General features: G+C 38.0%; 1 protein-coding gene across 1 annotated transcript in view; it reads left to right on the top strand.

The window, feature by feature from the left end:
- Nucleotides 1–849: 849 nt before the first annotated feature.
- The window catches only part of LOC124049839 (cadherin-12-like), a 39,524-nt gene continuing 27,687 nt past the window's right edge, over nucleotides 850–12,686 (top strand). The window contains exons 1-4 of the mRNA XM_046371914.1: nucleotides 850–982; nucleotides 4,090–4,209; nucleotides 5,842–6,009; nucleotides 8,690–8,877. Coding sequence (XP_046227870.1) covers nucleotides 970–982; nucleotides 4,090–4,209; nucleotides 5,842–6,009; nucleotides 8,690–8,877 — 489 coding nt within the window. The 5' untranslated portion in view covers nucleotides 850–969. The remainder of the gene's footprint in view (nucleotides 983–4,089; nucleotides 4,210–5,841; nucleotides 6,010–8,689; nucleotides 8,878–12,686) is intronic.

Raw genomic sequence — 12,686 nt, 5'->3', positions numbered from 1 at the left:
TTCTCTGGCTGGTGTAGTGACTATGCTAAGAGTCATCTGGTCATAAACCTTTACCGTCAGGTGGAGCCATTCAAAGTTGTAGAGTATTTATCTCTGATTTTCACACTTTTTGCAACTTTCAGTAAAACTCTTCATGTGAGAGATGATTTTTGAGTCATACTTGAATAGAAATGGGTTCACAATGTGGAAGAACAATCACTGCAGCTTAATTGCACTGAAATAATACATTATTTATGAGAGATTTAGCCTCATTAATCTGTAAAACATTCTGAAAGTACTATCATTTTATTTTTCTCATGACTTAAGTGTTTTGCAGATCTTTGCAGAGACATAGATCCAGAAAAATATTTATTTCACTTATTTTATTTTGTGTTGCCTTACTCTATTTTATTTTTATCTTTATTTTTTATTTTTATTCCTCAATTATATGTTACTGTTATGTTCTATGTATGCACCAATCACCAAGACAAATTCCTAGTAATGTGAAACCTCTTCACTTACATGGCAATAAAGTCTTTTCTGATTCTGATTCTGATTCTGATTCTGATTTGCTATTTGTTGCACACTTCCTTGACTGTCTTTGTGAAAAATAGAGTTCTTTGACAGTTCTTCCCCAGTGCTTTCAATGAATCATTATCTGTGCCAGTGTTTGCACTCAACCTGTCTTTTTCTTCTTCTGTCTTTCAGCTGCACACTGACCTCGATAAGGGGGACAGTGCAGTAAAATACACTCTCTCGGGGGATGGGGCTGGCTCCATTTTCACAATTGACCAAACAACGGGGGACATCCATGCCTTAAGGAGCCTTGACAGGGAGGAGAAGCCTTACTACACCCTACGCGCCCAGGCTGTTGACATCAACACCAATAGGCCCTTGGAGCCTGAATCGGAATTTGTAATCAAGGTTCAAGACATCAACGACAATGAGCCAAAGTTCCTGGAGGGACCATATAGGGCCAGTGTCCCTGAGATGTCACCAGTAGGTAAGCAACCACCTGTGGCGACTTGTTTTTTGCCACTAAAGATAAAACAGTAATTTCCTGTATTGATTATATATTTTTTTTGCACTTGAGCTACAGAATACAAATTCAGTGTCAGGAGTATCTCAGGTACAACCACAGGGGGCAAAGCTGTTTCCCAACAGATTTTGACATTTCGGAGAACCAGTTATTCTTGGTGTGCCCTGAGAATATTTCACAGTTTTGTCTTTATAACCTCCCCCAACCCCCAGGGAAAACAGATCAAGGTAATTCACTGGCAGAATGGTTCCTCTTGATCTGAATGGCAATGAAGCCCTCAAAACTCTACAATCAGCAATCTCTGGAGGATGGGTTGAAAGCAGAGCAGGAGCCTTGCCCCAGTGAACACTTGAAATCATAAGCTGCACAGCAACTGTTTTCTGTAGAATCAGAGAGGCTTTCAAGTTTATAAAAACTCATCGACTGTAGTGGAGGCAGATCACTGACATTAGCTTTAAATTATTGCTAAATATTAGCTTTAAAGCACCCAGCTTTAAAAACCACCTTCAGAATAAATCAAGAAGATCATCAGTTAGTTAACTGACAGAAAGCAAATCACATGAATGTTCATTTTCAAGTGAACTGCCAAGACACGTTGAAAATGTTACCTTTGTGTCATATTATTATTATTATATTATTAAAAGTAATTTTAAAAATTGCTTTAATTTTTAGTTACAATGAATGGATTACCCGTGCGATGACACTTAAAAGGAGTACTTCAGCAAGGAATGTCCCTTCCAAAATCCTGCTGAGGATCCTAGCAAGATGCACATTTAAAAAAGAATGGCCAACAATAAAGGAACAGAAGCAGAGACATCTCGATACTAAGTATGAAGAAAGATCCAAATATATTGGGTCTTTAACAAAATCATCAGTGAAATAATCATCACCAGGGTAATTTTCTTCAACTGTTTAATTTGGTGTTCTCTTTACTAAATAAATGAATAAATGGTAATGTTTCAAAATAAATATTAAAGGTAGGATGCCAGAAAGTTAGTTTTCACATTTAAGAATATGTGATCAAGATCTTCACAAACATATCAAACACCAGAATTCTTTCAGGGCTGTTGTTTACTGGAACTGGAAAGGTCATAGTGGTGCATAGTGCTACAAATCAAGGGGAATCACAACATGTGCACCTAAAATGAGGCTAATGAACAAGTCTGACCTGATTGACTTGAACTCTGACTAAATAAGCTGTAAGTACAGAAATAACATTCATTCTCACTCATTATAGTTTAAACCTTAAAACCTTAATAACACTGATAATTGTTGCCAGGTTAATTATGCAGAGTGACTCAACTGACAGAAATATCTTAGCTGAGAATCCAGTTGTGAGCTCCAAACAGTTTTCTCCAGTTTGCATGAGAACACACCTTTTTTCACCAGTGCATTACGTAATAGAGTGTTTGTTCATACTCTGTGAGATGTAACCACCATAAACATGAAAACTAAATGAGAGAAATCCTGAATATAAATATGCAATAGTAGCTGTTATAATTATCTCACACAGTTGCCTGAAAAAGTAACACGAAATGTCTAAGGCTTGGTGAATTTGTTTATTTCACTCTTTGTTCTGCAATTGTACATTTCAAATGGTAAATATCAGACTTTTACACTCCACAGATGTTCTCTCCCAATTGGATCACTCTTTTAATTGCATTAATTCCTCACTATTTCTCTTCATATTTGCATATAAAATTTGTGTGCATCATATACTGTGTCAAGTTGCCATGTTATGTCATATTGTATTACTAAGAATATTTAATGAAATCAGAAAGAAAATCTATATGTTGCAAGACTGGTCTGCATTCTCCTCTCGTGTTTACCAGCAATGACCTTTGGAGCCATTCTTTGTACCTAGTTCTTAATCACACACCCAAATCTCCATAATTGCGTGAATAGAATTTATTTGCCATGTTTATCATCTTACACCTAGGGTAAATGCTGTTGCCGGTGTCGCCTGGAAATGCATTTGTGTCAGTTGTACTTAACGGCTTTTAAACTTTCCCTTTGAGCTGTGCATTTCCTCTCTTTTTGCTCAAATAAAGGTGTTAATGTATTATCTCACCTGTTGTACATTTGTGTGAAAGCGAGATGCAGTCCTTCTCTGGTATGTCTAATCAGACATGTGTGTGGCTTTGTATAGGAGGACTGGGACACTAATCTCTCTCACCTAATGTTTTAATGCAATTGTTACCATCTGCTCAGACTGCAAAGCCTATTTAATAGACGACAAGTTCTAGGAGCAACTCGGAGCTCACCAGAATGTAAACTGACTAAGGAAAAATGCTACACCTCTGGCCAGTGTCTCCTCTTCCACAAATCCTGCCTTTGAAAACATTTTACACTTTTAAGGAAGCCAGATATAGGTATGTGATTGATACACAGACACATGAGCACAGAGCTGTCTGCCAGTAATGGCATCCATGTCAACCTGTCTGCACGTAGTCTTTCTGAAGAATCAGCCCATCTGTCCAAGACATCAGGCTCGTGTCTTGGACGTATAAAATAGTCAGACTGGCAGGGCAATTTTGTTGGTTATTCTTCTCAAACTGGAAACTTTGGATTGAATATGCTGAATTTAAATACACAGTAAATAATGACTGTTAATGGAATCGTTTTTTTTTTTCTGTTCCACCTAGTTAAGCAGGATGAGCCAACCCCTTCAACAAGCAATTATTCTGTCCCTTTCACTGCAGGACGTTGGAAGACTGCCATCCTAATACTATTCTTGCCATGGCCCTTTGTTTTCTTAATGGTAGCAGAATGGCTGCACAAGATCTTTTCATTTCTTTTAAACCTTGCCCACTTAGCAATGCTACAAATGCGCAATACAGTAGTAACAGTAGAAAAATTTAACAACACCCCAACACATTCTCTGTCCTCACTGCACTCCATCGGGGACTGTGTCTGCTCAGTCTTAGCTGTAGCTTTCTCAGTTGTGATTCATTCATTACTGTCAGGTGAGATTGCTCAGTGAGCTGATGAACTTCAAAGAGTTTGGATTTCAGTCTCATGAGGGAACAAATTAAGTCAAAGTCAATATGTCTTCCCACTCTTTTCCACAGGGACGTATGTGACACAAGTTACAGCCACAGATGCAGATGACCCCACCTATGGAAACAGTGCTAGAGTGGTATACAGCATCCTCCACGGCCAGCCGTACTTCTCTGTTGACCCTAAAACAGGTAAAGTACTTATTGTTGTTGATTTATGTAACAAAATAGTGATTCAGTGAGTGTAATGTTCGTGATAATTGTTAATTTTTTACTTTAACTATGAGTCGAGTCAAAAGTCTCAGACAAGAGATACCTCTGTTCTATGTGGACCTGGCAGTGAGGCAATGAAATGTTATCTAGGCCATTAGTCTTGAATGATATGTATGACCGAGTGCATATGATGTAGTGTGAACCAGTGCAAGCATATATCATGAGAATTAAACAGGCTCCAGAGATGACCCCTGGGCCACTCCACAAATCAGTGGGCCTCAAAAGGACACATGCTCTCCAATAAAGTGAAATATTTATTTGACAGGTTTGAAGTAGAGTAGACAGTTATATCAAATGCAAGCAGCACTAATATCAAGCACTTCATAGAAAGCTAGCTTTGCCAGGGTGGAGGAATGGCATCACTTTTTTGCAGCAGATCACTGTGTCAGGTGAACCTGCACGCTGACAGTTTCAGCATCAGGAAATAAACTGTGATCTCAAAACCACCAGTGACTCTCTGAATCTTTGCTGCAAGGATACTGAATAATATTTGCTGTGTATAGTTCACCAGCAACCTCATATTGCAGGTAGGTAAAATCATCAAAATAAATAACCCAACATTTTTTGCTTAACGCTGTTATTTAGTCATTTCCTTACTATTTATAACTGCACTTTGCTGGTGTAGGCAGATGGTGTCATTGGAGGAAAATGGCAATGAAAAGATAGTAGAGTGGCAGCAGGGTAGGGCACGGCAGATGATTGCTCTAAATCTGAAATACCTCGTAGTGGGCTGCTGTTGGCTTACTATCTGGGACAGTTCAAAGCATATGAAAACAGGTTCATACATATCACGCAGGCAGATACGGTGGAAGCTCTTGCTGATTATTCTGCTCATCGCAGAGCTTTACAGAGCACATACTGCGACTGCATTTCAAACTGATGCTGGAAAAAATCAGACGGTTAAAGTAAATGTTTGCCTTGCTGGGCATGCATCTTTCTCCGAATGCACATCAACAAGGGGAACAAACACTGGGAGGAAAAAGGTGAGCAACGTGAGGGGAACAACATACGTAAATCTCCCGGCATGTCACAGAATTATCCTTCTAAGAGAGGGACATCATCCCTTCCCCCAAAAAAGATGACAGAACCTTCAAAAATAAACATTATCCTTGATTTAGTATACACCCAAGTTAGGGGTCTGGGGATCTGTCCACGGCATCCTCACCATATTAAATGGAATAGGAAGACCAACCTATACTGCCTGCTTCTTTTTACCCTGTCAACCTCCCACTGACCAAGCTATTAATCTGCAGTACAAACGCTCTCTGATCTCAGGGTCTCTGATCCTCAAGTGAATCATTATATATCTTCACCAGAGTTGCTTATTGAATGTCAAGTGTCTCCAGTTTGTGAAATGACCTCTAGCCTTGGTCAGAGCCACACGTGCAACTTCTTGTTGCTGACTGAGCTCTATAAGTAGGTTTTGTCAAAAATAATGTCTCTTTTTTTCTTTCTTTGTCTCCCTATCTCTACATTTTGCCATCTTCCCTTCATCCTATGTTTCACATTCATTTATTATCTGTATTTCTCATCAACGGTACTGTACACCAGGAGTGATAAAGACAGCCTTGCCCAATATGGACAGAGAGGTGAAAGAACAGTACCAGGTATTAATTCAGGCCAAGGACATGGGAGGCCAGCTGGGGGGGCTGGCTGGGACCACCACCGTCAACATCACCCTCAGCGATGTGAATGATAATCCGCCCAGGTTCTCCAAAAGTAAGTGTCATTTGTATGTAATAGTCATTTAAATATAATGAAAAATAATGTAAACAATGCCAACTTTCATTTCTCAACAGCAACACGACCGTATGCAGGTTCATGCATTTTCTGGTTACAAAATAAACACTGCAGTTACAACAGGGTAGGGGTATTCATCATGTCCACTCTTTGTAATTGGTTTTCATTACTTGTTATTATACGCTGTAGTAAGCAAAGACCTGTTTACTTAGCATGATTGCATCTCCAGCTACTACTCATGACAATTACACCAGGAATGGTGTTATCCTGCTCATGGGGCATCCTTCTATATTTAGATCAGGTTTGAGCTGATGATGGTGCTGCACAAGGGATTGAGTCAGTGTATTCAAAGACTGTATTTTATCCGGCATTTTCTATAAGCTGCTGAGCCAGATTAATTTGACTGTACCGCTCACCAGGTCATGTAAAAAATGTGAAATAAAATAAAATAAATACTCATTGCTAACACATTGATCTGTGAAAGCTGCTCTGCATACAATATTCTAAACTGTGCGCAAAATGTATTCTGTTCCAAAACAGCAAATGTATGACAGGAAAGCAAAAATGCTGTTCTGCACTGATGCAGTGTCTTCATGTATTTTGCGGTGATACTGAATGTTCTCCCCTGAATGTAAATATGGACAGTCAGACGGTCAAGCTCCTTTGGCTGCGAAGAAAAAATGATATTTCCATAATGCTGTCACAGCACAGGGGTTTGGGCTCCTCTGCCCTGTCCCAAATCTCCTCTTTGTCTTCTGCTGTTTTCCATCTAAAGAGGGCTTATAGGTATCATGTATCATAATAAAGAACTAAACCAAAAATCAAACAAACAAAGAAAAAAATGACGGCGTGGTGGCCATGTCGGAGGACTTCATCAGATGATTTAGTTTACTAATAGCGCTGCATGGATCCATCTCACATCTGTCTATGCCAGAAATCCCCTGAATGAATTTCAATGATGATGACACCAGATGTGGTTGCAAATACAAAGCCTGGGTTGGTTGTGACTAATAGCAGTGTTTATACCTGCATCATTGCTGAATTATCCTAGAGACTTGTTAACACACAGAGTGCCATATCACAGTTAACTTCTGTTAACCTGCAAACCCGCTATCAAAAAGGAGTCTTCTTGTCCTTTGAAAGGACATGAACCTTATAGGACTTTTAAAGTTAATGCATGTCCTTCAAAGTAATTTATTATTTATTGAAATTATAGCACGCAAATTTGTCCATATGCCTCCACTCCTGTCTCTCAATCCTAGGATCAACACTGAGGGAAAAGATCCTAACCACAGTAAAAATAAGGAATAATAAATGAGAGGGAGTGCAATAACACATGCATGACAGCAACACCAGTATCTAATGGTGTAGTGCAATGTAGAGTATGGTATTGAATATTTAAATATATAAATTTAAATGACAACATTTAATGCAAGATTTCCTAATAGTTTGAGCAGATATGGGTTTTTTTTCACTACATTGATTTTTGTACTCCACCAAGAAAACAAAAAAACATCCTCTGTACCAAGCAGCATATCTCTTCACCCCTTTGACACTCTGAGTTACTGTAGACATTTATGTTCAAATGCATCCATCTCCAAGTTTGATGCCATTGTGTGTCAAATAGCACTACCTTCAGAGGGACTTCCTGAGAGACTCATACCTGCCTCTCTGACACATTGTCTTCAATTGGATGTTTCCATTTTAAGCGCAAGTTCAGGTTGGGGTTTATTTATCTTATCTAGTCTAAATAAATCTAATTCCAAAATAAATTGTATAACAGGCCTTGGGTTTGCTGATTCTTTCTTGCAGTGTGTGCAAGGAATTTCTTTAGTACAATTGTGGAATGTGTCAGTGAACAGTTAAGCTGGCCAAAGAGTGCTAGACTGTTATTATATGGCCTTCTGGAATTCACTCATTCAATCACGATGCATGCTCTCGAATAATTGTTTTCTAACTCTTGACATAGCACCAGTTTCGAAATGAATGTTCAGATGAATGTAACATTTCTTAAACCAACAAGGTTCTGAGTACAGAGACTGAGGTGTAATCACTCCATAACATTCCAGCTGTTCAGAATAGTTCTCACAGTAATATAGCATAGTATTGCTGAGTAAGACCTCCATGGTGCCACCAGGTGTTCACATCAGATTTGAAACTGAACAGTAGAGTTTTCATTTCTCTGGCACAAGTCGACACTATTGTTATAACAGCTAGACATCTCAGAGAATGAAGGGAAACACACGCACAAAAGATTCATTTTCACCTATTGTCAGGTCTAAGTTAAATCAATCAACACAAACTGTTTGTTTGTAGATTTCTACTCTAGTCCTCAGTAGTGATTTCTCCTGTTGGGAGTATCAAAGCCCCCTGAGCTCTTCTGTTTGTTGATCAGACAGGTTGAGCCAGCCAATTACAAGGAGCTGAGCATCCTTGATGTCCAAACAAGTCAAAATTGAATAATGTCATGCCTATTGCTACAGGGCTGACTTCAGACAGCAACATATCGGCTGCTTGCCTGCGGGTGGATGAGACATCCGCAGATGCATGAGAGATTACATACAAGAAACAAGATGTGAAGAACTTACTATTTCCCAGCCAGTGTCATGTGATGATAATACATGAGCCTGAGTCCAGTCTGCCATTTCCTTGTTGACAGGCTTCTTTCACCTAAGAGTTCCCGAGTCCTCTGCAGTGGGATCTGCTGTTGGTAGAATCAAAGCCCACGACTTGGACATCGGGAGGAATGCTGAAGTGGAGTACATGATTGTGCCAGGTGACGGAGGAGCCATGTTTGACATCACCACCAATGAACACAACCAAGAGGGGATCATCATTCTCAAAAGGGTATGGACTCTCAGAAACTAAGAAAAAATGTTAAACATATACTGTGAATTCTCATATAAAAACCAGTATTCAGTGTTGTGTCAAGCATAAATTACTTAGAAATTAGTGCTGTGGAACACATGATACTGAAATCATCAAGACAACAAGCAAACATGCATTCACAAAGAGGCAGGAGAACTTAAAAATAAAAGTTTGTATATATTTCAAATAAAGGCCTGGTTCTCTGTGCATTTTAGATGTCAAACAAACAAACAAACCCAGTCAGTTATTTGAGAATTCAGAGTATGGTATAGGAGTATTGTTATAAGTAGGAGGTTATTTCCTTGTACATGACTGTTATAATATGAAACTTACTGTGATTTATATGCAGAACAGTGTTCTGTGAAGCCCATTCAGCATCTCATCTTAAATGAAAATATCATATCATGTAAACAATTTGACAGTTTAAACAACATGGTTTTAAAAGTACTTAAGTAAGGCTTTGCACGTAGTTGTCACTCAACATTACACTTCTGGTTGAATTCTGCATTTTAACTTCAGTTTTTCTTTCATGCTGGAGAGGCTGTCTAAACCTGTCCAAACCTTCCTGCCACAACAGATAAACACATAATACTTGAAGAAGCATCAGGGAAGCTTGCTTTGCTTAAAAAGATGAAAAGGTATCACAGGTGACAGGGAATGGGAGAGATGTGATGTAACACAAGAGAAAGAAAAGATATATTTTATATATATGTATATATATATATACATATACATATATATAGAAAAAGTGATTCGCTCAAACACTTGGGTTTTGGGGTGTTGTCCCCTCTACTTCTTGCAGGTTATGTCATTCTTTATGTTATAGTTACACCTAGAAGCTATTCAGTACTAATGAATTTTACACAAACAACACTCTTTGAGTTGTAATGTTAATGTTTAGATCAACCTGCACAGTCAGTGTTGAGGGTGAAGTACTTTGGATGAGTGGCCCTGGAGAAAACTGCAGTCAAGCAGCAATACCAGAAGATGAGCAATCAGCCCATTTTGAACAGGGGCGATTTGAATGGTCAGTATCCCAGTTCAAATAGGTAAAATAAGATATATGATAGAATAAATGATAATAAGTGTGCATATGGTGCATAATGATGTACCAGCGGGACACCTGGCAGAGATGAGAGCTGAAACTGTGATCTTCTAGTTGTGTGATGTCTCTACCTGTTTGTCTGCTTGCTGTGAATGCCTTAAAGCATAACTCAAAGCAATGGCATGGCTTATTCTGACTGCCTGTAAAGCTATATAAAGCATTCACTCAGCATGTCATAGCTCATTTGGAGTGCCATATGTTCTTTTTGCTAAATGGGGGATTAATACCTCTAATGCATATTGACCCACAGCAAGAGGTCGTGGTCTTTGGATGCACTTTCTTTCAACTATTGAGCAAAAGAATCTAATTTAATACAAACTTTTAGCATGGAGATAATTGTAGGGCCATGGAATAACTCCACTAAATAGGAAGTGGCACAAAAGAAAAAAAAATAATATATATATGTATATATAGATATATTAGTCTTTGAGTAAACCCTTTGAGATCTATTTTCTCATTTTCAAGACGGACTCACAACTGCCAGAGGTGAAAGACATTATACATTATAGTCACAGACTAAAATAAGTGAGAGAAATAGAGTGATACAGGCAGTGCAATGGGTACTAATCCACTAAATAGCCAGGCTATAATAAGACCTCTTATGCAATCAATTATTAACTTTAGCCTATATATAAAAGATTAAAAAGCTTGGTTCAAAGATTCACTTCATTCATACTAAAAAAACATCTTGATCTTATGGCCTTATAGGACCTTAAGAGGGAATTAACAAATTACAGATATTTCATTTCATTTCAATTATACCACCCTGCAAACTAAACTAAACAATTCCATTAATTACTATTCTGATTTAAATGTGAGCAATAGGACATTCAATAATAGAATAAAATCTTCACCAGTGCTCTGTAGAAAAGTCTTTCATTAAATGCTTTCATCAGCTTTCATAATGTCTTGATATTTTGTTTTTGTTTGTTTGTTTGTTTTTTTTTTGTTAATGAAGTAAAATTCTCCCCATTAAAAATCTTCATCATTTTCTGTTGTGATAGGGTATGCTGAGTTAAAGACTTGGTGATCCATCAAGTCCAAACACAGTAAAAAGAAATCATATTTTTATACCCATAGGCTTGACTGCACTAGAGAAAAGCGTAATATTACTTCCTCTTTGGTCGTCGAAAGCCTTCAACTCAGTGACAGTGGGTGGTTAAAATGTTTTTATGGGTATGCGCAGGGAATAAAAGTCTCAGTATCTCTCATCGGGGTTTTAGGAATCAACTCTTCAAAGGTACACCTGCTTTAAAAACTGTGGCAAGCATCGATACAACAAAAAGAGTATTGTATGAATCAAATCTTCAGGCAATTTGCTCATTGCCCACATTGTGCCATATCAATTGAAATGAAAGTGCTCACAGATGTAGGTTTGTTTCCCTTTCTAATTTATCTGATATGGGACAGTATAAAGCATTGCAGGCAAGCTGGGTTAGCAAAAAAAAATACTATGTAATGTAAAGTTTGCAGACTGGTACCTCTCGCTGCCATTTGGAGCCATGACTGAATGAATCCGCTTCTGCAATGCTAATATGAACTTACTTAAGTACATCACGTCAATTTCATTGGAGCAGCTGGAAAGTATTTGACTCATTGTCTCCGAATGTGCCATGTAACGCTTAAGAACATAACATGAACGTGTTAAAATGAGTAAGTCTCTCCCACCTACACAGGTGCGCACATATGCAATTTCTTGTCTACTCTCACACACCAATCAATTTGCTTCATTCTGTGTACAAATAACACCAATTTTCAAATTTCAAACTGGGTGTAGTGCATAGGCCAAAGTCCAATTTTGTATGCAGGTGTTTTTTTTTCTTTCTTTCTTTCTTTCTTTTTTTTTTTTTTTTTTTACCAACAAGTTCTGTGATAAACAGATGAGTTCAAATACTTAGCATAAAAATTGACAGGAAAAGAGAGTAAAGAGCAAAAAACTTCCAAGCTGGGTGCAGGTTAGGGTTGATGTATGGGGCAAAACTGCAAAACTTCTACCTGCAAAACTGGACTTTGGTGCTCACAATTTGAAAGTATAAATTTATACACAGACTGATGAGACCACAAAGCTTATACTTATGCAAACATGCAAAAGTATGACCTGTTTTGTTACACACACGGTTTGGCTTGCTCACACAAGCCTTTACAAACTGATTCTTTCATACTCTGTACTGCACTTCCCTTTTGGCAGGATGCAGTAGACCCCTGTGGTGAGTTTAAATGCCATTTGTTGTCAGTGTTATAGAGGTTCAATAGAAAAAAAAAAACTGGAGAGCAAGTTTGCATAATGCAACAGCCACAATATGTCTCTGCCATACAAAAAAAGGAGAGTAATGTAAATGTCACAAGGCTTTTTTTGTAAAAAATGCTCTGATGCATGGATAATAAGGATTCTTTTTCCAGAATGAGTTCTCCTCCTATTTTTCTGAAATGTTGATGAATTTTGGGTATATATTGGCTTCTGAAATTTGTCTAGTCATTTCCAAACCCCTCTTTTACAATATGAACGTGTATTTTGTAAGGAGAGGATAAAATCAAAGTTTTTGTTGCAAACAGTTGAATGTTGAACAATTTGATTTATCACTGAGCTTCAGATTTTCTTGGTAAAAGCAGGTTGTCACACGTCCTCCATAATTAAGCTTTGCACAAAAATCTGGAAGATTAAAAAAGTGGGTTTCTCATTCAA

This window comes from Scatophagus argus, chromosome 18 (genome assembly GCF_020382885.2).
Source record: "Scatophagus argus isolate fScaArg1 chromosome 18, fScaArg1.pri, whole genome shotgun sequence".
Classification (NCBI taxonomy): domain Eukaryota; kingdom Metazoa; phylum Chordata; class Actinopteri; family Scatophagidae; genus Scatophagus; species Scatophagus argus.
This window is presented reverse-complemented; position numbering and strand designations above follow the sequence as displayed.